Source organism: Lathamus discolor, chromosome 6, assembly GCF_037157495.1.
Source record: "Lathamus discolor isolate bLatDis1 chromosome 6, bLatDis1.hap1, whole genome shotgun sequence".
NCBI classification, from domain to species: domain Eukaryota; kingdom Metazoa; phylum Chordata; class Aves; order Psittaciformes; family Psittacidae; genus Lathamus; species Lathamus discolor.
This window is the reverse complement of record NC_088889.1, coordinates 30,158,708-30,183,820: the sequence shown is the minus strand read 5'-3', so window position 1 is coordinate 30,183,820 and position 25,113 is coordinate 30,158,708. Positions and strand designations below refer to the sequence as shown.

General features: G+C 42.1%; 1 protein-coding gene across 4 annotated transcripts in view; it reads right to left on the bottom strand.

The window, feature by feature from the left end:
• The window catches only part of ITPK1 (inositol-tetrakisphosphate 1-kinase), a 145,416-nt gene that overhangs the window by 62,089 nt on the left and 58,214 nt on the right, over nt 1–25,113 (bottom strand). For all 4 annotated transcript variants that reach the window (XM_065685623.1, XM_065685621.1, XM_065685619.1 and 1 more), the window contains exon 4: nt 7,235–7,360. In XM_065685623.1, the coding sequence (XP_065541695.1) occupies nt 7,235–7,360 (126 nt within the window). The remainder of the gene's footprint in view (nt 1–7,234; nt 7,361–25,113) is intronic.

The window sequence follows — 25,113 nt, the reverse complement described above, 5'->3', positions numbered from 1 at the left end:
AGCTTAAAAGATAGAGAGCTGCCACTGTGTGCATCTTCCTGAGCACATGGAAAGGTTGAGCAACCGGTAAGTATACACAGTAACCAGAGTGAGCAAGCCACAGCTCTAAAACATGACCTTAGCAGAGGTCTGACAGCAAGCGTCCTGCAGGGTTTCTGATGCATGTACTAGCTCTTCCTTTCACACTGTGCTGATTACCCCTTTGTCTTGACCAGTCTCTGGTTCCACCTTTACTTCAAGCTCCTCATACTTCCATCCTGGCCCAGCTCATACTAATCCTTCCCCTCACATACACATTTGTCCTGCCTGTGGCCTTCACCCCCCTTTACTCCCCTCCAAGGAGGGAATGGTTTTTGTTTCTTGCTCCTTGTGTACCTGCCCAAATCTTTCTGATGCTCACATTGGCACTGAGGACTCATCTCACCTCCCTGGGTTAGGTGCATTCCATTTGTTATTTTGGCTTACGTTACTCTAAGGATTTCCAGAGACAGCCTTGCTTTTTCACACTTTCTATAAGGAACTTCACTGTGCTTTATTTATAATGATAATAGCTCTAAACTGCATTAAAAGATCATCCAAGCAGTAAGTTTGACACAGCATAACAAAGTTTAACAGGAATGAAGATACGATACCAAGGCCACTGTATACCAGGCAACATGTCAACAGGAGTGAGCACTTTGCTGACTTTTCAGTGACCTATTTCTCATCTTATTGCCCTGAGGAGCCTCCAAAAAACTCTGTAGATGAAGGAGGAGATGAAGGATGTTTTCCAAAAGCCATTTAGAGTCTAAGAGGACTTTAACAGACTACTATAATGTCAAGAAGAACTGCACTGAGTGTAAGGTGACAGACCTCCACACACACAGGCGCCGGAACATTTCATTTCTTTATAAAATAAGTTTCTCAGCATCAAACCTTTGTTGCGTACTATTCTCCATCTCTCCTACATATACAGGCCTAGGTACTTGGGCAGGCAGAGGGCACAGGAATGGTAAAATTCAGAGATGTCAGCTGGGCAGTGAAGATCTGCATCACTTGGGTAAAGGAAGGGACTAGGACCCGAAGTACATGTCTCCTACAGCTACTCTGGGGACAGGCTACAGATCTCCCATTTAAAATGAATCCAGAAATGGTCTCCCCTTTGAAGCAAAGGAGTCTGTCAAGAACAAAGTCAATGTATTTGCACAGATCATCTCTATTTGAACACAGTTAGTGGGTAACTGCTAAAGTTGTTTAGGGAACAGAAACATCAAAACAGCATTCCAGTCTTTACAACTCTGCTCTTCTCAGTATACTGTATTGCTTGGATTTCCATCACAAAGCACACTCAGCCATCACTGAATATATGACTGTGAAGATTACTTAACAGATTGGAAACCTCTTGATGTAGCCTGAGTAGCAGCACTCTTCCCATGGCACAGAATTGCTCCACTACCAGAAATACAGATCTGGATAAACATCATGGGTTTGTGTCCAAAAATTTGATAGCAGATGAGCCACTGTAGATATGATCATGAAAATGGAGCAGTTGCAGAAGGAAAAGAGAAACACTGGAGCTTTCAGTACAGCACCTTTCAACTTTGAATATTCAGATCTTCTCTGTTCATTCCAACAAAACAACTCTGCACCCTCCTTTGGTAGATTTACCTAAGACTGGTATCCAACAGCAGACTCCAGCAACCCAGGCAACAATCTGGAGGATATTTAGGCTTCCCAACAATATTTTGAAAAGGCTCTGTCCTTGGGCTGCAGTTCAGCTTGACCTAGACAACATCAATGTTTTCCTCTTCCTAATCTTTGACATAATAAAAGCAAACAAGAAGGAACAAGGACTTTTAGCAGATCCTCCTTTGTTTGTATTCCAGGCTTGGCATGCAGTCATGCTCTGTACCAGCCCTGTTATTGGCAGAATACCAGCTATGAAACTGGAAATCAAAGAGAGATCAAGTATTTCATGTTCCCTATTAAATACCTCTGGCTATAACCCAGGTATTAAAAGACAAAACCAACAACAACAACAACAAAACCAAAATAACCCCAAAAGAAAAAAAAAATCACCACACACAAAAAAACCCAAAACCAAACCACACACCCAAAACAAAAAAAAACCCAAACAAAAAAAAAATCCAAAGCCAAACAAAAATAGCCACAACACACAACAAACAACTTCTCTTGACAAGCCTGTGTATAGATAAGAATAGAGTTGCTTATAATTTTACCAAAAATGGCAGCTATTTTCTTTAAGATATATCTATTCATATTTTAACAGAAAGTTGATACAATATCGACTGCAAATATTAGGTCACTAGATAATAAGAGAGACTCACTGACTTGATTTTATTGCTAGGTAATAAGACTTCGATGATCTTTTGTTTAACATTAAAAAAGTTCCATATAAAAGGAAAAAAAAAAAAGTTAGCAAATGACACAGTAACAGCATTTGGATTTGTGTTTTCCCATGTACAGAAACATGAAGATGACTGCTTGTAAAAACAGGTCAACACTTTCCAGTGGGGAAAACAGATGTAAAGACAGACACCAGCTTGTCTAAAGAGTTTGCATCAGATTCAGACTTACAAGTTCCTTTTCTTGCCTTAGGCCGTGATGGCCTCTTTTCACAGACGCCAAAGGTACAGGTATAGCCAAGCTGAATCTTGAATACTTACCTCAAAACTGTCTCTGAATCTAAAAGAGATTCCTGCAGTGGTTGGGATGGATGAAGGAGGCAGCAAGGGGAACTGGGGAAAGGTCTCTCCTATTACATTTCTATTCACTGCACATCTCAAAGCAACTTTCCGAGTACTTAGCTTCTCTGTCTCGCCTTCAAAAGTCCAACACGGCTTCACATTGCAAATACCTACCCATAAGAAGCTACCTACCAGTTAGCACTCAAATGAAAAATTTTTAGTTAATTTTGCCTGCTTATAAGGAATTTTTCAAATGGGAACACCACAGGTATTGCCCTTTGCACTCAGGTGCAAAAAGACCATTTCAACTGTCTCATCTTGTCTGCTCAATAAGAAAAAAAAATTACTAAAATTTGATAATTTCCTTTGATTTTTCAGTTGCCTTTTCTCAGCAGAGCACATGAAAAGAAATGTGAAATGCATGGGTTAGTAATTTGAGGGAGTTAGAGGGGCATTAAAAATCCACTGGCATAATCTCCATGAGTAAGTACTCAAATCATATTCACGCAGCTGAGAATTCTGAAGCAAGCAATCAGTGCAGCAAGAATAACACACTTCTCTCCTTCCAAGCAAGATCAACACTCTAACTCCTTCCCTTCCAAAATATCTCCCTAATTCTCCTTCCTCACAGTCCGAAACCCATCTAAGGAAGCTTTTAAATCAAGAATAAAAGAGCCCTTCCTGGACATCTTCAGAGTGGGAGAGCCAACAGTCTGAGGGCAGGGGTCAGAGGAAACACTTAAAATTTTGATCAACCTGACAGCAGAAGCCTAGGCATAAAACCTGCTTCTGATCTATCTTTTTAAGAAGGCTAATGCAAAGAGAAATCATTCAGAAAAAGCTCTGAAAGACAAAGTAATAACCCTACTGATTTTCCATCATTAGAACCATCATTTTGAGTGGAACAGACTAGCCCGAAGCTGCAACGAATGAAGCTACTGAAGCCCCTGTACAGCTATGACAAGCAGCTGCTCAGAGAGTATTTTGCTCTAATCAAAGCATAACAAAGGTTCCTCAGCCAAAACATTTTCTTCTTCCAGAAAGCACAAACTGGGGTAGTTTATCTCTCTTTCTTACCAAGAACACTGGAACTGGAGCACAAGCAAATGAAATGACACCTGGTGACCATGCTTCTTCGCACCTGACTTCTGTCCGTGTTCCTCTGGTCAAGAAGGAACCACCAAGGACTGTAACAATTGTTATGATTACTTTTTACCAGGCAATTAAGAACAGTCATTAAACAGCAAGTCAAAAACAGGATGCTAAGAGGCTCCATAGTCTACCAGCCCTCTCCACCAGACTGTACAATGGTTCACCACAGACTCCAGAGAGCAGGCACACAGAATCATGTAAATGTGTTTCCTCCTCAGCTCCTGCAGATGAGATGGGTCAAGGCCTCTACAATACAGCACTGGAAAAAAAGTTATTCCTACAAAGGTCATAAATGAAGCTCAGCAGATCATTTCTCCTCCTGCGGTCAGGGATCCCTTGCTTTCTATATCCTGGAAGACTGCTTTATGGAGCCAACAAGTATCATCTTGCTGTTACAATTAGCAGCAGGAAAATTTGCCCTGTTTGGCTAGGATGATCAGAAGTTTGTCTATCTGTCTAATGAACAATAAGAGAACCATACTTGAGCAGGTTCCAGAAATACCACAGTGCTTAGGCAACATCACACACAGGTAAGTAGCTCTCTTGCCAGGTGGTCACTTCATGTTTTTTAAGTTGCTCATTGGTTTTAGTTTAACAAAACCAAAACACCTATCCTACCTCACATACTTCATACAAATCACTAATTACAATTATTTTTTCTTCTATGGAACATATTTATCTTCATTTCTAATTAGTTTTCAATATCTTAGAAATAATACAGGGCAGATGGAGACAGACAGCAGTTTCTTGTCAGTTTCTGCCCTGTATGCAAAATTATATGAGAATACCCTTCAGGCACACTCTGGCATGTAATTCAACACTGGCAGACCTCTCCTCTGCTTCACTGGTTCCTGGGTACATGTTTTACCACAACGAAAGTTTCCTGCATGCCAGTGATGGGGCACAACTCAGTCACATGTGCAGAACCAGAAGCCCAAGGCCTCAGTTTATGTGGGAGAGAATACCATTCAGAAGCCTGCTCACAAGGGTACAGTTCAGTCTGTATATCATGTGTTGTCATAGCTACTGAAAAGTCATACCAGAGCTCCCAACAGAAACAAACCAACCTTAATTCCTTATGACAGCCATTCTGAACTGACCTTAAGGGCTTCTCATATTAATCTTGAAAGGGAGTTAATATAATTTCCTTTAATTTACAGCTTGCAAAACAAAAGCTTAGGAATGCCAATGGGATGGTCTAGATCACACTAACGAAACTGTGGAAAAGCATGTGACTGAACCCACATTCCAGGACCCCTTCTAATTCTTTAGACATTACCTTGCACTACTTCGCAGGAAGATGGCATCGTCAAAAAAAAAATACATGCATTATAGAATACAGTGTTTACTATGCAACCAAGAACTAAAGACAGGGAGAAAAGAACGAACATCAAGTTCTCCTTTAACATACTTGGGGTTTTTATTAATTAGTGTTTAAATTTAATATTCCTAAAAATGAAGGCCCCAGCCAGCTGGGCGCAAAAATGTCACAATACCAATGAAGAAAGTTTCTTAGCATAACCCTGCAACAGCCCTTCTAGAATATGTTAGGCTGAAGCTTGCCACTGTAAACAAAGCAATGCTAAACTAGAATTAGGAAGAGCATTCAAAAAGGCTAAAACCACCATCAACAGGGACATGAAATGAAAATGAAAACGTAGAGAAGTCCTCAAAGCATGAGCAGAATTCGCCACCATCCTTTGTACAGAAGACACTAGTATAAGACAATGCTCTGTATCCACAAGGTGCTTTTCACACAATTTATTTCTGTCTTAAACAGTTCATACTATTAGTTGAACAGTATTTACCAATCAAGTCAGGAGACAGAGAACCATTTCTTTTCCATCTGACTTGCTCACAGACTTATCCTCACTTCCATTCAATCTCTATTAAGTGAGCTCTGGAAAAATATATATGGAGCATGCGTTACTGTAGAGAGAGGTATTCTACTGACACATTTGCTTATTAACAGACCCACCAACAATTAAAGGGTGCTGACTTACATGCAGCATATGCCCCAGGTGTGCAAACAATCTTTGCTTTCTACAACACTTGACACAATCCAAATTTCCAGTATTATCAAAATAAACGAAGGTTCCATTTCCCATCAGCCTCCTGCAAATTAGCTTCACCAGAACCACAGTATTATTTTTGCTCAAGCACCAATATTCTCAGGAAAATTATGACCATTATTAAGAAAGAGACCAATTTAGGAAAGGGTGGTATTAAGCTGAAGCACAGACGTAAGCACTCTTTAGCAACGAAATAGCGGCAATAGTAACAGATGACTGAATTCCAACCCTAATATCACGTCTCTGGATTACAGTAATTTCTGTTTCACCCTGCCGCAACCCAAACCTGTTCCAGCCCAACTTGTTTCCCTTTTTGTTCTGTGTTATTCTTAGAAGGCAGCATGTTCCTGTGCTGTGGAGGTATTTAGATGAATTTATCACTATGCAAATCCTACAGAAGAATTTGACACGCTGTATCAAATACCTCTGCCAGCACTCGCCATGACATCCTGCATCAACGAATGTTCTCATCTGTCCACATTAGTCAGTGTGTCACAATAAGCATACCCCAGTCCAAAGCAATGACCCAATAACTCACCCATTTACTGTACATGCTGTATGAGATTAAGCCCGAGCTGCCAACAAAAAACTCAAGCATAGGAGACAGTGGAGATGATATTAACAGAGATGAACTTGGCAGTATGGGAGAGAAGAGCTGGGTCAGGAAACAGTAAGATTTGTTTGCCACAGATCTTAAGAGAAGGTTTCTTACTGGTTTCCTTCAGAGGCCAACTTTTAAAATTATGAAGGTGTTCCTTTGTCATTTTCATCAGCATTCACATAGTATACTGACAAGAATTCTTTGGGAAAACAGTTTTCTGTACCACTATGCCCTGTATATTTCTGACCTTCAGTGTAAACTTGAGGAAAGAAAAATAGAACACGACTCTCAGTACTAGAGGACAATCACTCACAGTAACCTTGCTATTACAGAAATTAGCATTCCAGAAACTGGGAAGGCCAGACAGAACGGGGCCAAATTAATTTAGTGGCTTCTGTTGTAGAGAGATGCATGTAAAGGACTCTGCAAACACCTGTTCCTTTTTGTGATCAGCACTCATTCTCTTGGAATGAAATCAGGACAACATTTGGTGGGAAACCAGTTCTTACTAGCCTTACCAATACAATGCAAAACCTACCCAAAGGTACAAGTCCATTTAGACTGAAAAAAACTATTTTTGCTGGGTCATCAGTAGTAGGGCAGCAGTGTGCCAGAGAGCTCTTTTCATCAAACCCTACCAACCGCACAGGAAATACTGAACTTGCTGCACCAAGATCATCCTCCTGCTTGAAATGCATAAAGACTGTTAAAGAACCACTTACCTGGAACCTTTGAACCAGCTCCAGTGACTGGCTGTCATTCTGGTCTGCTTCAAGGATGACATCTGTCAGTTTGTGTATGATCACATCCAAAGGGCCCTGATCTTCAATGGGTTTGGTGAGGTCAAGCTGAAGAAACCAGAGAGAAACCTTTTATCAATATACGGAGAATCTGAGCATCTTATTCCTACCACCATCCAAGGTGTTGTTGCTACAAAGAAGGCATTTACTTTACACACTGCCTTTATTTTGGTATGTTACCCAAATTCATGAGAATTTATATTTCACTGAATGTCAGAAAACTTTAATCAGACATTTATTTCTCAGCAGTGTAGGTCTAATTCCATGAAAAAGCAGTTAAGTCATCAGCAAGCACACTTCATCCAAACACCTTCCTGTGCTTCACCACCCTGAGCTGCCATTTCCCTCTTCAGCTCTCTTTCTCAGTACTTACACACACATGCAAAAGGAATGTGCCAACAAAGATGATCACCACTAATAAAAAGAACACCTACTGTGCCCTTGGCCCTTTGGGATTGCACAAAACAGCACCCAGGTAACACAAAAGCAAATGACTCAGGATCTCTGCAAATTCATCTGCTGCAGTAACAGATATCTAGCTGGTAAGGAGGACGGCACTCCCACTAGCAGACCTTGGCAGTTAGCTGGATAGGGGACAAAGACTGGGGTGAGGTGCGCAGAAACTCTGCTCCCAACAGCATGGAAAGGCAAGGAAGTGATAGCAATGGGCTGAGTCCCCAGTAACTCAGACAAGGTTCTATGAGAAGAGGAACTACCTGTACTGGAAAGAGACTGAGTTAGGGATCTCTCGAGAAAATCTTGATGCAAAGAAGGCTACTGGAATGATGGGATTCATGCAAGGGTACTAAGAGAAATGGTCAACGTCATTGTGACAGCTTAGATTTATCAGGACATAAGTCAAAACTGTGAAGACTGCAACTAAATGAGGGAAAAAAAAAATCCACCACAAGAACTGTCTGGTTGCAGCACAGAGTCCCACAGAAGCTGTAGAATCTCCATCCTTTAAGGTTTTCAAGACCTGACTGGACAAAGCCCTAAGCAACTTACCCTGAATTTAATGTTGAATCTGCTCTGATCAAGATGATGTATTACAAACCCCTAAGATCCCTACTAAAATTAATGATCCCATGAAGCTACTTATCAGTTTGAACATTTGTATAGCGTAAGTACCAAACTGGCTCATGTAGCCAACACACTGGGCTGACCACAGCACAAAAGCTCCCACATTACCAAGCACCGCTCTTCAACCCATTGTGGGATCTATTGCATAAGTGGCAACTTAACCTTGTAAACTTCAAGCCAGGAAAAGAAAAGAAAGATAGGTGTATGCTCACTAAACTAAAGATAGCATCTGGTTTTACGGTTACGTGCATGCTCCTTTCCATTGCTGCTATCAGTTTTATTCAACTCTGGCAGAGAAAGAGGTCGAGGGCACAGGAGGGAGAGAAGGGCTGGGCAGAAGAGGCTGCTGATGCTCTGTTTCAATAGGAGCCTGGTCTTCATCGTCCCGTTAGCTTGAGTTTTGTTCTAATAACATTTTCCATCCTGCAGAAATGGCCCTGCTTTGAATTAAGGTGTGCCTTAAGGAAGGTAATGATAAGACAGGATGGCTGTAACTCAAGCACCAATAAAACTAAAACAGCAGAGATCTAGCAGCCTTGTAATAATTTGGTAGTTGCTAATATAGCTGATCCATGTAGCTGAACTGCTCTTCTTTGTAGGCACTCTTACCTGGGCTAGGCTTACTTGAGCAGAATAACTGAAGCTTCCTATGGCACAAAAGCAAACTGAAAGACTGCCAGTTCTTCCCCACAGAGACCACCTCTGCTTGCCCATTACTATATGCTCCTACTAACAGTTACAGATTGAGGCTTTAGCACTATCTTTGAAGTATTTATGCAGATTCTAATACAACTAGAAAACATATTGTGCATGTCTTCCAAGGAGACTAAGAGATGCACTGTCCGTAGGTATGCAGCAGACTCTCTACATGCAAAGATTATGCAATGATAAAGACAAACAAGACAGACATCATGTGGATGCATGGTGATTGGTCAGCTGTGCCTGGGGGAGACAGTCCACAGAAGGTCTGGCTGTCCTGGTACTTGGATTTTTACTTCCATGACGAGTGCAGCACAAAGGCTAAAGGCAAGCGTAAGTGTCTGCAAAATTAAGGCAAAGTGAAGTGAATTGCAGCTTGGCTAAGCATATGGAAAGAGATGATCTACTTCTACAACCAAGTTCCAGAAAAATCAGTTAATATCCTTAAAAGAAATCTCAGATGACCACACTGCTTTTCCTGAGGGTTTTTTTTTTTTGTCTGCCTATCACATCTGGAAGGAAACAACAAAACAAAGGGTCCATTTAACTAGGTCAGAAAGTTCCCAGTTGCCAAGGTACAAAAATGTGAATTAATCAATTTTCAGGACTTCCAGTTTGAAAAACAGCAAGAAGCAAATAAGCATTTGAGAGTGGTTACCCTTTTACATTCTTTCTGCACTTGCAGCTCAATCTGCACAGAAACATTCAGAAAACAAGAAAGCAGTCCTACTTTTCAGCCTTGACCCATGAACAGAAATAAGCCTTCAAGGCATATCCAGGCATTTTCACCACAGTGTTTTCCAGAAGCATAAGACATCTGGGCAAGATAACTTCACAACAGTTGTGCCAGCTAAAAACAACAGGCATATTTTGAGAATGAAACTAAATGCACCTTCTTCGCACATCAGAAAGTGTTAAAAAGGCCCCTCTGTAACAGTGCTCTGCTTCCCCTTCACCAGGAAAGCAGTGCTAGAAATGACAGCACGCTAAAGCGGCTACTCCTGTAGGAAGTTCAATGACCACTGCAAAAAGGACAGCAGGTACATTTTAACCACCCAGACCTTCAAAATCTGATCCGGTATTCTGTGGATTGGAGGATCAAACCATTTGCAAGAATAAGTTCTCTGTGTTCTGGGCCATGCTGTGGAAAGCAAATAATCCTGAGCTGTGTGGAATTTGGAAGAGATCCACCTTCTTTATAAATACTAAGGGAAAAAAAAACACAACAAAAAAACCCCAAACCCTAAAAGCAGAAGGAAGGAAGAAAAAGATTTGAGGGGGAAAAAGGAGCCTTCTCAAGTGAAGTATCAGGCCCAAGCAGAAGTCAGTGAAAGCAGAGTGCAAAATTTCTGATAGCCTTCTGCTGAGACAAACACTGATTCATTGTTTGTCATCAGCTGGAATTTGAGCCCTCCTACTTCCCTTCTCTTTCAGAATCTGTCTCCAAATGATCTTTGCAGTTGACATGAGCACCCAAAGGTTTGTTTTTGCACAGAACTAACACCATAGCAACAGAAGTGAGAGAAAAGACTTATCAGCACCAGCTTGAAAGAAGAGAGATATGGCTATGATACCTTCTCTTCTGTGAGGTAGGCTACAGCCTATTCTGCTTGCCCCCTCCCCATAGCCCCCCCGCCCCCCCCCCCTTTTCTTTTTTTCAGTAAAGAAGTCCAATCAGGCATTGGTTTCATGGCATTGTCCCCTACCACCAAACCCCAGCAAAACTCAGGTAAATGACATGGAAGACAGTAACAAAGTCGTACAAAGAAAATGCCAGATACATGGCAAACGCATGGCTTGGACAGGTGTGCTCTTTGCTGGGTACAAAATTGGCTGGATGGCCAAGCGTGAAGAGTTGAAGTGAATGGAGTTAAATCTAGCTGGCTGCTGGTCACAAGTGGTGTCCCCCTTGTACTTGGCACTGGTGAGGCTGCACCTCAAATACTCTGTTCAGTTTTCGGCCCCTCACTGCAAGAGAGACATGGAAGTGTTGAGGCATATCTAAAGAAGGGCAACAAAGCTGGTGGAGTCTGGAGCACAAGCCTTATGAGGAGCAGCTGAGTGAACTGGGGTTGTTCACTGGAGAAGAAAAGGCTCAGTTGTAGCAAGGTGGGCATCCATCTCTCCTCCCCAGTAACAAGTGACAGGACAACAGGTAACGGCCTCAAGATGTGCCGGGGAAATTTAGATTGGATATTGGGAAAAATTTCTTCACTGCAAGGGTTATCAAGCACTGGAACAGGCTGCCCAGGGAACTGGCTGAGCCACCATCCCTGGAGGTATTTAGAAGATGTATAGATGTGGTGCTTAAAGACATTGTTAATTTACATTTGGACTCAATGATCTTAAAGGTCTTTCCCAATCTAAATGATTCTATGATTCTATATGCTTTTCCAGATCTTACAAACCCATATATGGAAGAAAATAACCACTAGATAAATGCTTTTATCATAGCCGCTATAGATAGCCTGCTCACCTTCTAATAGAAAGACTGGGACTTAAAAAACACTCCAGGCTTAGAAATGTCACAGTCCCTGCTATTAGGCTTCTCAGAGCATCCAGTGGAGAGCAAGTTACAGGCATATAGAGCTCCATCTCTTCTGTCCTCTCCCCTTCCCCTCCCTCTGTCCTCCAGAAACACACAGCCAGAGCATTACCCAAATCATTACACAGGAGGGCAGAAAAAGTTTATTTCCATTAAGTATAATCTGTTTAAAGTTTTGGGGTTGTTTTTCTCCGGAACACTGGCAATCCATCTGTATTGCAGGGACAGGGCGAGCGCCTGGCAGAGTGCCACAGCTCTCCTCTGGTCCCAAATGCAATCCCACACACGCATGTCTGGAAGCCGTGTTTAAAAATAAAACTGTGTCCAAGTGAAAAAAATCTGGATTTGTTCACTCAGGAAAAAAAAAACCCAAACAACTGCAAATGTTGGATTTAGCAAAGAGAAATACCATTTATCTAAATGATTAAAAGTAGGTTTGTATTTTCTTTTTAATTCAGTGTTTCCAGTCCATGCTATAATCAACTGTATTTCAGAATCTGGCTGAGCAGGATTTGTGTTCTTCTTTTCTAGAAAGCTCTTCTTCAGAAACAGTTTTTGGATTATCATTCAGATGAAATGAAGTCTTAATACCAACCTGCCCCACTCCCTGAAGAGAGATCTGTCCTCTGCTATATCCCTATGGTATTTACAACACATCTCTCCATTTCTATTTATCCTCACTTCTCTATTTTTAAGCATTTTGCTCCCGGTCTCCAAGTGTTTGTTAGCCACTCCACTCACCAGGATGCTGCACTAAGTTCTTCGGAAAGAACCCATTTAATTTTCTAGTAGAGACCTGTCAATGCTCCACCACATATCCGAAAGTCCCTTTGTGGTAATTTAACCATTTTCCTCCGTGTGAACTGGACATACAGCACCAGCCTGACCTGACCTCTCTGCTCCCTGACTACTGAGGCTGTATATGAAATTTATACACAAATCTGTTGTATCCTGTTATTCAGATACTCAGTTAAGGCTGCACTGTGGGGTTTATTTCAGACTTAGTTCAGCTTCTTAAACTCCACTGAATATAAACCTTCATGTTTTTAGTCATCATCTTCCTCTCCCAGGGCTATTTTCTATCCTGTATCTTCACTGCATGCATTTATATCAAAAGGCTTGTAAAACAAAGCCTTTTAAAACTTCCTCTTCTTGCCCAAGGGTTTACCTTCACTGTATGTTAATGCTGAGCAAATCATAATGAAAAGAAGTCATGAGCTCTGGGTTGAAAAGCCAAGTCTTCAAGAAGCTGAACCCTATCAGCTCATGCACTGGTGGATACTCTTCTCTCCCTAAAAAGTTCAGAGATGAAAGCCTCTAAAAATATCTCAAGCACCCTGAAGAGGGAAGGGAAGCAGCAGAAATCAATACTGCCAAGTCCACTGTTTTACCTTATTGTACAAAGTAAACAAATATACACAGGATAGTCTAATTACAGGAGAGAAGGTGCTTGTATTTGAAAGGAAGTTGGGAAATTTTCTGAAAGAGATCAGGAAAACACTTGTGCATGTCCATCCATCCGTAAGACCTACTTGTGCAGAGCAACAGCAACAGAATGGCACAGAAGTCTTCTTGTTCTTCTGACAAGCCAAAGGGAAGTCCACTGGACCAAGCAACACCAGCACATCCTCCTTTCCCAAATTAAATCCTGCGGGAGCAGTCCAGTTTTGCCCCTCCAGCAGGACCCATAATACTTACTATCAGGTCTACGCAAGCACGAAACTGACATGACTGACTCCCTGCCAAAGCCCATGGAAGGTGACAAAGTATGTATCTGCCTACATTTCCTCACGAGGAAAGATATTATCTTACTTTGCATTTTCACTGATATATATGCTCTCCTAAAACATTCACATACTCAAACTAAATAGATATTTACATATTTAAGAGAGTTTCTCCTCATCTCTCTGGCCAAGGAAGAAAGTGGTCTGGGCTGTTGTCATGCATAGCTAATGCAAGTAGCACTTGCTGCTGCTGCTAATGGGGCCAAAGGATACTGAGGGAGAACATAAACCCCTCACAGAAACACCAGCACTGTCCTGCTGCAAAGGGCAACATGGACCTAACCATCAAAGACTCTGAAGAAACAGCAGAGTTCACCAAGAGACTATTCTCTCTCTCCACATCCCCCGTCCCCAGCCATTCTTCCCCGGTGCCAAATTAACATCCTGTTGCAGCAATGGCAGCAGCAATCTGAGAAAGGAAATCTGCTGCAGTATGGAGACTTCGCACCCTCAGGTCTCCGGCTCCCCCCTCACACTAGAGGAGAGGGCATCACAGCAGCAGCAGCAGCTGCCGCATCAGATGGGAACTCTTTCCCAGGCAGGAAGGAAATGCAGCTTGAAGATACCCTATGTTTTCGCTAGTCTTCTCGGAACTGGGGAAATTAAAGACTGACAGATAAACTTGTCTTTCTACTGCTGCAGGACGCTAACTCTACAGGTTATCTTTTGCTGCTCTGCCTAGCTTAGTTCAAAGGGGGAGGAAAGTGAGTCCCATACTGGGACACATTGTTCACAACTCTGGATGCCAGCAACATCCCAAGGAAAAGACACGCCTAAAGGTGAGGAGCAGCAAAACATAAGCTACGAAGCCCTGTTGAGTTCCCATTTTCTCAGATGCCAAAATTTTAACACCAGAGGAGAAGATCTCAGGTCTAACAGATGGATTCTTTGCATTTTCTTGCACTCACGCCAGAGCATATTACTTTGCATTCTGCTTGGCACAAGTTCCCAGAGTACGTGTGAACACCATGCACATTTTCAGGAGTCACATGCTGCTGCTCTCCTGGAAGCTAGGTATGATCTCTGAAATGTCTGGGAAGTTCCCACTTTTAGCTGTATTCAAGATAAAATGATGGAAAAGGAATCTCATAGCTTACACTACATGTACTAACATACACAGACACCATTTATGGATCACTTCCCCAACTGCTACATAAACTAGCCTTTGTACATTCAAGGCTTGTACTGCAGTCAACGCAAACCCCAGGATTATGTGAATCCCTCAGGAGCATCACTTCCCCACAGTCTCCCCTGCACCCTCCCACAGAAGCACACAGCAAGCCAGTATCGCCGTCACCTGTGCAGTAACAGTGACAGACAGTGAATCGCGACTCCTACTCAGTGTGCAGAACAACACTGGAATAAGTTACAGCATCTCAGCTACCCAAAACTCTCCTACTGCCCCCCTCTCCTCTCACCTGTGACCATGGTATTTCAGACTCCACTGAGCATCACCCTCATGTTAGCACCAAATTTTGCCCCTTCACTTCTTTAAAAGCAAAACAAGAAAAAACATCTTTGGGCTATGGCTGAAGCTCTTCATAGAAATTATTTTGTTTTCAGTAAAAGTTTTTTTTACCCAGGACTGAAGCTTTGTTACTATATTGGTTTTGACTTACAGCCCAGTGCAAACCATTATTTCTAGAAACTGCACTATAACTCATTTTGGTTTATCTCCTTATCTCCTGTACAACACTTTGACAGCTGCAGAAAGTTCTTTCCAGAACTTGCGATGGCGCAGGAATGGCTGTTTCTGAGCACAATGCTAAAGTGAGAGCTCGTGTCTCATTAGGGCTGGACTGCAGCAAGCAGGTTTTGGTATGCAAGTGGTTAAGCAGTTCAGTCTTGTTTGGGGGTAGTCTGAAAGGCAATTGCTGATTTTCAGCACTGCAAGAGGAATAATCGATGTTATTCAAATCCAAAAAAGCCTCTTGCCAAGGGAGTCTCCTGAGGTCATCGAGGCTCCCATGGATTAGGAAGGGCAGCGAAACAAATCCAGAGATTAGCAGAGGAGAAAAGTTGAACAGAAAATGTGTGACATTGGAGGATTAGCACTCCAAAGAAGGAAAGCAAGTTACAGAAAAACAAGAACAGGGGAGAATGAGCAGTTGGTGTAACCTGCTGCTGAGACTGCTGTACTTTACTTTCTGTAACTGTCAAAAAGACAGTGTGCATGTACACCAAATTAAAAGGCTATATAGGGAATCCCAGTAGTGGAATGTATGGAAAAATTGCCAAGTGGTTCAGAAAATTTCTGGCTTACTTCTTAAAGCTTTGGAATGGGCAAATCAGATCCAGAAAGCCTAAGACTTTACAAGGGGTATTTTTTATGTTTGAGTGAACTGCGTCAGCTCTAGCCCAGTTACTGAACTGACAGCTCAATCAATCCTGTAGGAAGGCAGACATTAAAGCAGGAGTGGAATGGAGAAGCCATCTAGGAGAACACTCCAGCTAATCCAGAATGCAGAAATACTGCAGCACTATAGCTGGTACAACTCGGGTCAGCAAAGGGAGGGAGGCGAGAAGGGTGCCCTTAACTTCTCAGAAGCTTTCAGTGCTTAATTATAACATCATACAAACATTCCAAATATCAAGATCTGACAGTACGACAAAAAAAAAAAAAAAAAAGGATCTACTGGGTACAGCAGAAGTTAAGATGAAAGAAACATGCTCTTCTGAAAGTCTCTCTTGGAGATACGTGAACATGTACTGCACAACCTCCTTCCCTTTGGCTGTGGGATTAGGTAAGTAGAAAAGCTGATATATAAGTAACATCCCTCAGAAAGCCTGGCTACCACCCTGCATCCTAAGGGCTGAGGAAGCTCAGCTCTGGACTTACACCACACATCTCAGGCTCAGCTTAAGGATAATTCTTCCGCAGCACCTGTCAAACACCAAGTGCAGTCAGTGCTCCTGTGTGTGCAGCTGCACATCCCAAGAGATTACCAGTGTCTCTCCTATAATTCTCACTTCAACAAAGCTTCCAGCTGGTGAGCAGAGAGGCACAGCCAGGCTCCTGGCACCCTCTTCACTTCTCTTAGCTACCAGCCCTTGGAGAGCCATGTTTCTAGGTGCATTTCCCTTTCTCAAGAGACTCTGGATGATGCCGAGTTGTAAGCAAACACACGTAGCAACTGAAGTACATCTAATGCAGTCTGCTCATAACTTTGCTGAATTTGTGGTCTTTATTATGTACTAGGGAGTTTAAATACATGTGGAGAGAGCAATAGCTGTTAGGGTAGGAATTTTTCATGCTCTTTATTTGCCTCCCCACCTAAACTAATTAGGATCCTTTCTGAAAAACAAAACAAAATTGAAACACATTTCTCTTAACAAAAGATTCTCCTTCATCCAAACATATTCTTATAGTGTTGCTCCTGGACATTAGGGAGCAGGTAATGTTTGTGCAACTGTGAAGAACAGAGGAGGAACATGACAGCGAAGAAACACAAAAGCAGACAAAACACTACAAGATTTAGTCAGCTGGGGGAGGAGAAGGGGAAGGAATATAAATGAGTAAGGTTGCTTTTATACAAAGACAAGGCCATGCTTAGGATGATTTGTATCATATCCCTATGCTTCATGAGCAGAAATCAGACCATGTAAATCTGGAAAAGATTGTGGCGATCCCTTCCATCTTGTTCCAGCAAGTATTATTTATGGGCGAATGAAGTTGCCTTTCATTTACAAAGCATTACTTCAACTTGAAAAAACTGTTCCCATTGAGGCAAAATGATGAAACTGTTTCTTCCAAGGATTAATTTAAAGGCATTTGTTATGGTCTGAAATTAACATGGCTGCAAAGGTAAAACCTTTAGCTCGTAATTTTGCAAACTTAGAAAGAGGGGCATGGGTGGAGATCACAACCATCTCCATATTAGAGAGAGGAACAGAAAGTGAAGCCAGGAGAAACAGGCAAGGTTCTAATATGGAGTGCAACAGGTCCTACTCATTGATTCAGCAAACACTATGACTTAGAGAAGCTGATCCCAACAGTTAACGGCCAACAGTTTGATTCTCATGTATCTTTGCTTTTTACTGCCTATGTCTGACAAAGTCCTTGCAAGTGGTCCATGCTTCAGACATCTTTTCTCACCCAGGTGAGCTGGATTCTAACACTGCACTTGTCCAACACATCCAGACTTGTCGTACAGACATTCAGGACTGGCACAAGCAGAACATTTTAGGTAAAATTCTCTTTAAAAAAGAGCGATAAAAACTCTTGCTGTGCTGAGGAGGTCTTACAACTCCACAGTTTTACTTGGACATAGTCAGATATTAATGAAAATGAAACAAGAGGAATTGTACTATTAGGAGAGAGTAGCTTCTTAAACTCAGGAGAACAAACACTAAGACTGAGGTTACAGCCCAGCTATTCCAAAGCAGGAAAACTAACATATAATTTAGTAATACAAAGAATGCTGCATCAAGCTGGGTTAGCTTATATTACAGGATAAAATGGTGCACAGCTTAAGCATTTTTTCATGATCTCAGGATGACAAATTGCTAAAGGAAGTAATTAGTAAAGACTGCTGAGCTGTGAAAAGCTCAAGGATTTGATCATAACGGATGCTTGGCATTTCTTGCAGTCATGCCAAATAGTGAAATGTATTTTGGGAATACATAAAAAATAAGAATAATTGGGATCTCTGAGCAGCAAGTAAAGGTTTAATATTAAAGATAATATGATAAAGGCCCCAAACTTGACACACATATTTGGCCTCAGTTTTCATCAAGAATAAAGATGCTGACCACGGGAGCAAGGCAAGCTGGTAAACAAAGATGGGTACAGATATATCAATGGGTACCAGCAGTCAAAGCCAGAACTCATGGAAAGAGATTCACTTAATCTCATCTTAAGGAGTTGATAAATACATAGTAATTTCAGGCCACTCCTTGCAATCAGAGAGACATGAATAAATACCTTGACGTTTTAATTCACCTAGCCTGCTTTGCAATCACATTCTAGGGTACGAGGAACTGCACCTGACATCCACCTGATCAGAGGGAGCCTAGTGGAGTAGCACAGATGCCAGGTGACTCTGAAGAGTTTAATGGTTGAGGTGAGGGGAAGCTGCCTCTCTCCCATAACTGGATACCTAAAAACTAAAACTAAATCACTCTCACCTAGAAAATAAAATCCAATTAACATAAACACGGCATAGGAAATCACAGTACGGTGGTATAAGGGTTCTGAATAACTGAATCCATTATGGAGTGCTTCCCAAGGATCAAAAAAGTGCAACTATATTAGGGAAAGAGCAGGAGGAGGAAAAATTTCAGCTACTGACTGTTCATCTGACCTAGCACCAGTCAAGCATTTCAGCACGTTTGAAGATACTGAAAAATAATCAGATCTCTAGAGGTAAATTAAAAAAATGTAGTACAACATGAGATGAATATACAGAAGATGGGCCAAGACCATCTAACGGGCTGTATAACCAGAAAATGCAGTAAAGCTATTTTCTCAGACTTCAGTAAAGCATGCAGTCAGGTAAAATGGAGAAAGACAAGGACCAGAACAGCTAGGTGAATGGAGAGCTAAATGAAAGAGAAGATGACAATGGCTTGCATGCCACTAGCAGCAGTGCTGAACCAGAGAGGGCATTCCTCAGCTACTAGCCTTGTGAACATTTTACTTAATATCTTCATTAGTGGTCTTAGCACAGTACGTAGGTTACTGACAGACCTTAACAATTACACAGAAGTCTGACATGACCACTCAGACAGAAGTTATCATGCACAAGACAGAATCAGAAATAAGACTAAATACAAAATGAAAGGCTACATGTAGCTTTTCACAACTCACGATGCAAAAAAATCTACCCTATGCTCAGAGAAGGATGCTAGTATAGTAGCTGAAGTGTGACTGTGACAAAAATAATCTCAGTTTCACCAGGATCAGGGTATTCTGGGTGAGGTTTGTAGGAGTCAAGCTAGTACAGAAGGGAGTACTGAGTCCCCCTCCCACATGGAACAGCTGCACCCACTTTAGGGTATCTGTACTTAGAAATATAATCTCCAAATGAAAATAAATGCTTAAGAATTCAACCAAACTTTCTAAGTTATAGGCTTAAAAGCCTAGAAAATCCCTTCCACACTTGCATCCCATGGCCATGAGTCCTTAAGAACTACAAATAGGAGCACTTGGGCTAATGCAGATTCTTAGACTGTTAACCACTTTCTAGCAAGAAAAAACTTACCATAACCGTAAACACTGCTGTTGTACTTGAGTACTGCTTTACTTGATGCTCTAAACGGGTACAGTACAAAGAAAAATCTGCTACCCAGGAACACGTATTTCCCTAAATACTCTTCTGGAAACAAAAACTAGGAGGTGCAGCAATGTAGATTAAACAGAAAAATCTCAGGTTTCAAATTATCTGAACTCACATTTCACTTCCACCATGAAGAGAGCGCTAAGTGAGCAGCACACAGGCAACATTAAAAAAAAGACCATCGGAAACATCACTTAGGAAGAAGCAGGCAAAGCAGCACTTTGTCATCAAGCTGTAAATCACGTCTGGCACACTCCCTAATTCTGGGCTCTTTCTTCACCCACCTTGACTGAAGAGACTTCCTCACCAGATGGAGAGGGAAGCTGTAGCGCCTCCCTTGGCAAGGCATTGAGGCCTCACTGGACTTCCGCAAGGATCCTGCAGATACCATGTCTTGCCAAGATGGCTGCACTGGCTTAAGGGAGTATCAGTCACACAAAATTAGGTCAGAACTAACGGTTAATAATAGTTTCAGGTGCTGTCTCCCAGGCCTACCATCTGACTACTGGGGCTTTCAAACTACATTACCCACTATTAATTTTCCCTTTCACTGTTCAAAAGACTCGAGTGAACAGGAAAATGACCTCCTATTCAGGGAAGATGGTGAATGTAGCAATAATTAAAAGAGCCAGAAAAAGAACAGCTAAAATTGTCGTTCTTTTTCCTCACTCAACTCAGTTTACAGGAATCTCAAGCAATACAGCAATAGGTAAAACGTCCTCAGAACAATGGAGTCTATAAATTGTTGGTATGCCTTCCAGAGACACCAAATTCCATCCATAGCATTCATACTAATTTTAACAAGCAAATATGGGAATTGGAGAAAATAGTTAAAACAAAACAGCTAGTGTGTGAAAAACCTGTTTGTGTAGCTTATAACCTCGTGATAGAGTAAACCAGATAAGCTAGAAGGTCTCATGTGATAACCTAGTTTTCAAAGCATGTTTGCATGCACTCTATCCCTGAACTCTGATATCAACGCATTTGTCTTGACTGCCACTCAGCTGTCTGTTAAGATGCCCTAACAACTTCCTACCTCCCTCTGCTGCTTCTCATCCATAAGCACAGATGATGCTTCACTTGCTCTCACTTTCTTATGAACTCTTTTGCACAGGGGTAGCTCCAAACTCCTTCCCAATTTCACCTCGGCATCTCTTCTGCATTGCTTTCACCCAGGCAAGACCCATCAAGCCAACTGAAATGAAGGGCTGAGACAGCTCCCAGGTCCCTGCTCTACCAGACATCCCCAGCAGCCTCTCTTTTGACACTTTGTTCTTTCTCCCCTCGGCTCTGCTTTTCATTGTAATTTAACATCAAGATCATAATCCTAGTTTCTGCTTTTCTGCCTCTGGTTCTTTCCTCAATCTCTGCTCTTTCTCCTGTCCCAGTTAGCTCTCTGAGCTCCCCTCTTTGCATCAGTCTCTGTGAACACTATCATGATCAAGCTGCCAGGCCTGCTGTTTAGAAAACATGATCAATTCTATCAAGATCTCCCCCTCTTGCAATCCAGACCTTCCAGGTTCCTTGTATACCTCACCATGCTGCCCTCCTTTTGGGGCAGAGTGAAGCTCTCCCCTGTTCACCTTCAGAATTCTGGAGCTTACTCTCTCACACCTCCCATCCATCTAAAAAGCCAGCTTCCACTACCCACTTCAAAAATCCCACCATAGCCTTTGTATTTTCTTCCATCCTGCTGCTTCAACCTCACAGAAGCTTGCCATACACATTTACAAAGCTCTGTCACTATCAGACTTCACGGCCCTTTTTCCTGTTCCTGCCTTACTGAGGGACATAAGGTCACTTCTAAAACAGCCAAACCCCCGAAAATCTCCTGCATTTTCTCCAAAGGGCCATTTGACTCCATCTACCAGCTTGACCACACATAGAGAGAAACAGGAGTATTGGTGTGACACTGCACCTAAATTAACGCGGCTACACAGCTTTTAGATGGTCACTGAAGACACAATGAACTACTAAGAACAGAGTAACATTCACAGAGACCACCTGAGAGGCATCTCAGCTAACATTAGAGCCTTGGCCAGTAAGAAAGTTGTTCATAAAACAAGTATAACATACACAAACTATTTATTTTTTTTACATATACATATTCCTACCTTCCCAAAAGCCCTTGTTGGAGAGGATATACACATGCATTCCCCTCCTCCCCTTCTGAGCTAGTTAACTTTCGCTTACGATATGGCACAGAAGAAACCACCGCATGTTGCCCCTCTGAGCCATCTTCTGAAACTGAAAACTTATGTTCAGCCTCTCTGCATTTCCCAGCAGTCACTTTTCACCAGTGTAGTATGAAAAGGCCTACATTCTGGGGAGGAAAGAGGGCTTGAAACTAGTACAATGCAGTTAACTGATCTCAGTTCATAATTAGAACAACACAATATAAGCCCTTTGAACACTCTTTTCCTTGCCTGTCCCGCACTCTGTAGCCAAGCCCCTAACCATATGCAGTCACCTGTGAGTTAGACATCTGAGTGGGAAAAACTGAAATGACGTATCATTGCTGACACGATGAGACAAAATTCACACCTAGAGGTTTTCACATACAATTGAAAAAAGTGACCCGTTTGATGACAAAACCCCTTCTACATGCTCTATTACTGACTGACTGGTCTTCACTGTCAGTCTGCACAAAGTATCTTGAAACCATTTGGGCACAAGCACATTTGAAGCTTTCAGGACAAATCTCCATTCCCAAATAAAAAACACTTCCGTTACTGAAAGCAGAAGATGTAAACAAACTTCTGATCTCAATTTATGGCAGCAGTCACATAAGAATCAGCTTCGTAAAACTTCATGGAAAACTTCTGCTTAATGAGGATTTTAACGGGCTGTGCTGAAAAAGGGGCAGAATTTGCCCACTTCGCACCCCCTGATGCACTGCACTGCTCAATTCACTAGGACTGAAAAGCTGACTTAAAAACCTCAGACAACCGGCAAAAAGAGCTCCTGCCAATGGAGTTAACCCTGCATTATCACAGCAGTATAAAAAAAGCTAACTGCTTCCCAGCAGGAGCTGGTAAAGCAGTTTCCAAAGGCTGCTTCCTCTAAGCTGTGCTGCAGTGTGAGCCTGGCCTCGTTTGGCAAGGCACTCCCAGGAGAAGGCAGTCAATCCAGAGCTGTCCAGTTCCCAGTTCTCACCTTATTGGACGGACTAAAAAAGAGCATTTCAACTTTTCCCTCCCTGCTGCTTCACATCTCTCTACAAGTTCCCTTTACTTCCCTTCATCCCTCACTGTCAGCTGAGGATTACTGCTGAACTGGCATCTCCCTCTTCAGCCAGTTCACATGGCCATGACTCCCTGCTGGCAACCCGCAGGGCCATCCCTCGCTGCTGTTTACAGACAGGAAAGACCGAGGTGTGTGACCCAGCCGGTCCCTATTAAAGATAATGTTATCGCAGCTCCAATTGTTCCTGTCTACATCTGCTAGTGGGAGGAAATAATCGACATGTCTGAGCTGAACAGGGGATGCCAGAGAACCATGAATCCAAAAGCTGCTTGTATCAGGAAACTTCGGCCATATGTTGCATTAATAAAGGATTTTTTTCTGTAGCTGTGCTAATAAACAGCAACTTTCCATTATTTCTCCCTATTTCTTCCCATTCACACAGAAGCAAAAGGCAGAGTGTTGGGGAGGCACTGTGGGGAAGGCAGAGACCTAAATGCAAAACCAGAGGTAAACCTTTCTGGTGCCTTGTACACAACTGCAGCCATACACAGTGTCTAATGTGTACAAGATCTACGCTTCCATGAAAATACAACTGCTAGCAAACAGGAAGTGCTGCAGGATTCACATGCATGTCCTGAAGTGCTGAACTAAGCCAAGTCCTCAGAAAAACACACAGACTGAAAAACAACGGAGGTGCTCTCCATACCAGCTTCCTACTGACCTACAGCAGGACCCACTGTGGGGACAGCTTGGCCCTCGGAGTCCCCTTTGTCACCAGCCTTCAAGGGTTTTTTATTCTACATAGCAGCATTTCCAAGGAAAAGTACTAAGATTTTAAGTGGTGGAGTTGCAATATTTGAAGTAAACCACAATAAACTACGCTTCAAGGCATCATACTCAACTTGAGAAGGCTTGGTTTCTGTCTCATTATTACCAGCACTGCCTTGGTTCAGTAGACTTGGATTCCTTCAAGCTGCAGTGCCTGCTGTATTCTTACAGAAGTTCACCACCCAGAAGGTAATTTATAAGCCCTTCCTCCACCATGCATTTTTATCATTAGCCCATTTTACATTCTAAAGCATTTGGCTGGCACAGGCCAGGTATTTCTGTTGTTTGGGTAAATGTTAATGCTCTATTAATGCTCTTTTTGAAAGTCCCCTTCCCATCTCTACACAGCCTTATGCAGACATCCTATCAAGATGGAAAGACATGGAGACAGAAAACTTTTAACTATATTTAGCGTATTTATGGCACTGAGACATTTTCAGTTGTGCAATTTAAAAGAAGGGAAGTCATTTCATTATTGATAGATCTTGAGTTTTGACATTCCATTTTTTCACCTATTCCATTTTCCTCCTTCAGTTAATTCAGCTGCTCAAAGCTTTTCACATCCTTCCAGAAATATTTAAAATACACTGACTGAATATGCCCTTCTCAACACTGGCATTGAAACAATTTCTCTGATTAATGGCTAAGAAGATGGCCAAGAGACATTCCCAATTTCCTTAGAAAATGGGTGACTATCTGCTAATCACCCTCATCTAGACTACCTCATTACTTACAGCTATGACTGCTAAATGTGGCCTGGCTAAAATTGAAGATGGAAGCATGTTCACCTTAACTGAGAGCCACTTGTGCAAACTCTTTGCCCACACAGTTCATGTCACTACTCCAGTACATGGGCTCTTCACATATGAGAGTTACACCAGCGTGTCTGTGGGGTAACCAGCCTTCCGCAACAGTCTTGTAAAGTGCACTGCTGTGCAGAGCAGTAAGAGAGGGACCATGGCTGAAGCCTTGTTTCATGATAGAAGGAAGTGAGTGTTGCAGACATGGGTTAAAGGTGGACAGAAAAACAGGGAAGCATTTTGATTTTGATGAGGGTGTGTTTGCCCTGAAACAACTATTGAAAGCTGTATATAAAAGCCTGGCTGAGCTGCTTCCTAACTGAAATTTGAGTGCAACAATTTACACAAAACCAGTAAAATTTCCCTTCTGCACCAGACAGCTTAACTAAAGACAAAAATAATCTTAGAAATTTGTATGTAAGACTAGACATTCTCCTCACAATTATAAAACCTCAAACATATGGAAGGAAAAACAGCCCAATGTGTATTATTCTCAGGTTACTAAAGAGCTCATCGGGGTGGGCTTCTCTCTTTAGTAAGTCCTGGTGTCTAAACAAAAACTCAACAGGGGGAGGGGAGAAATGGAAAGGCTCAAAAT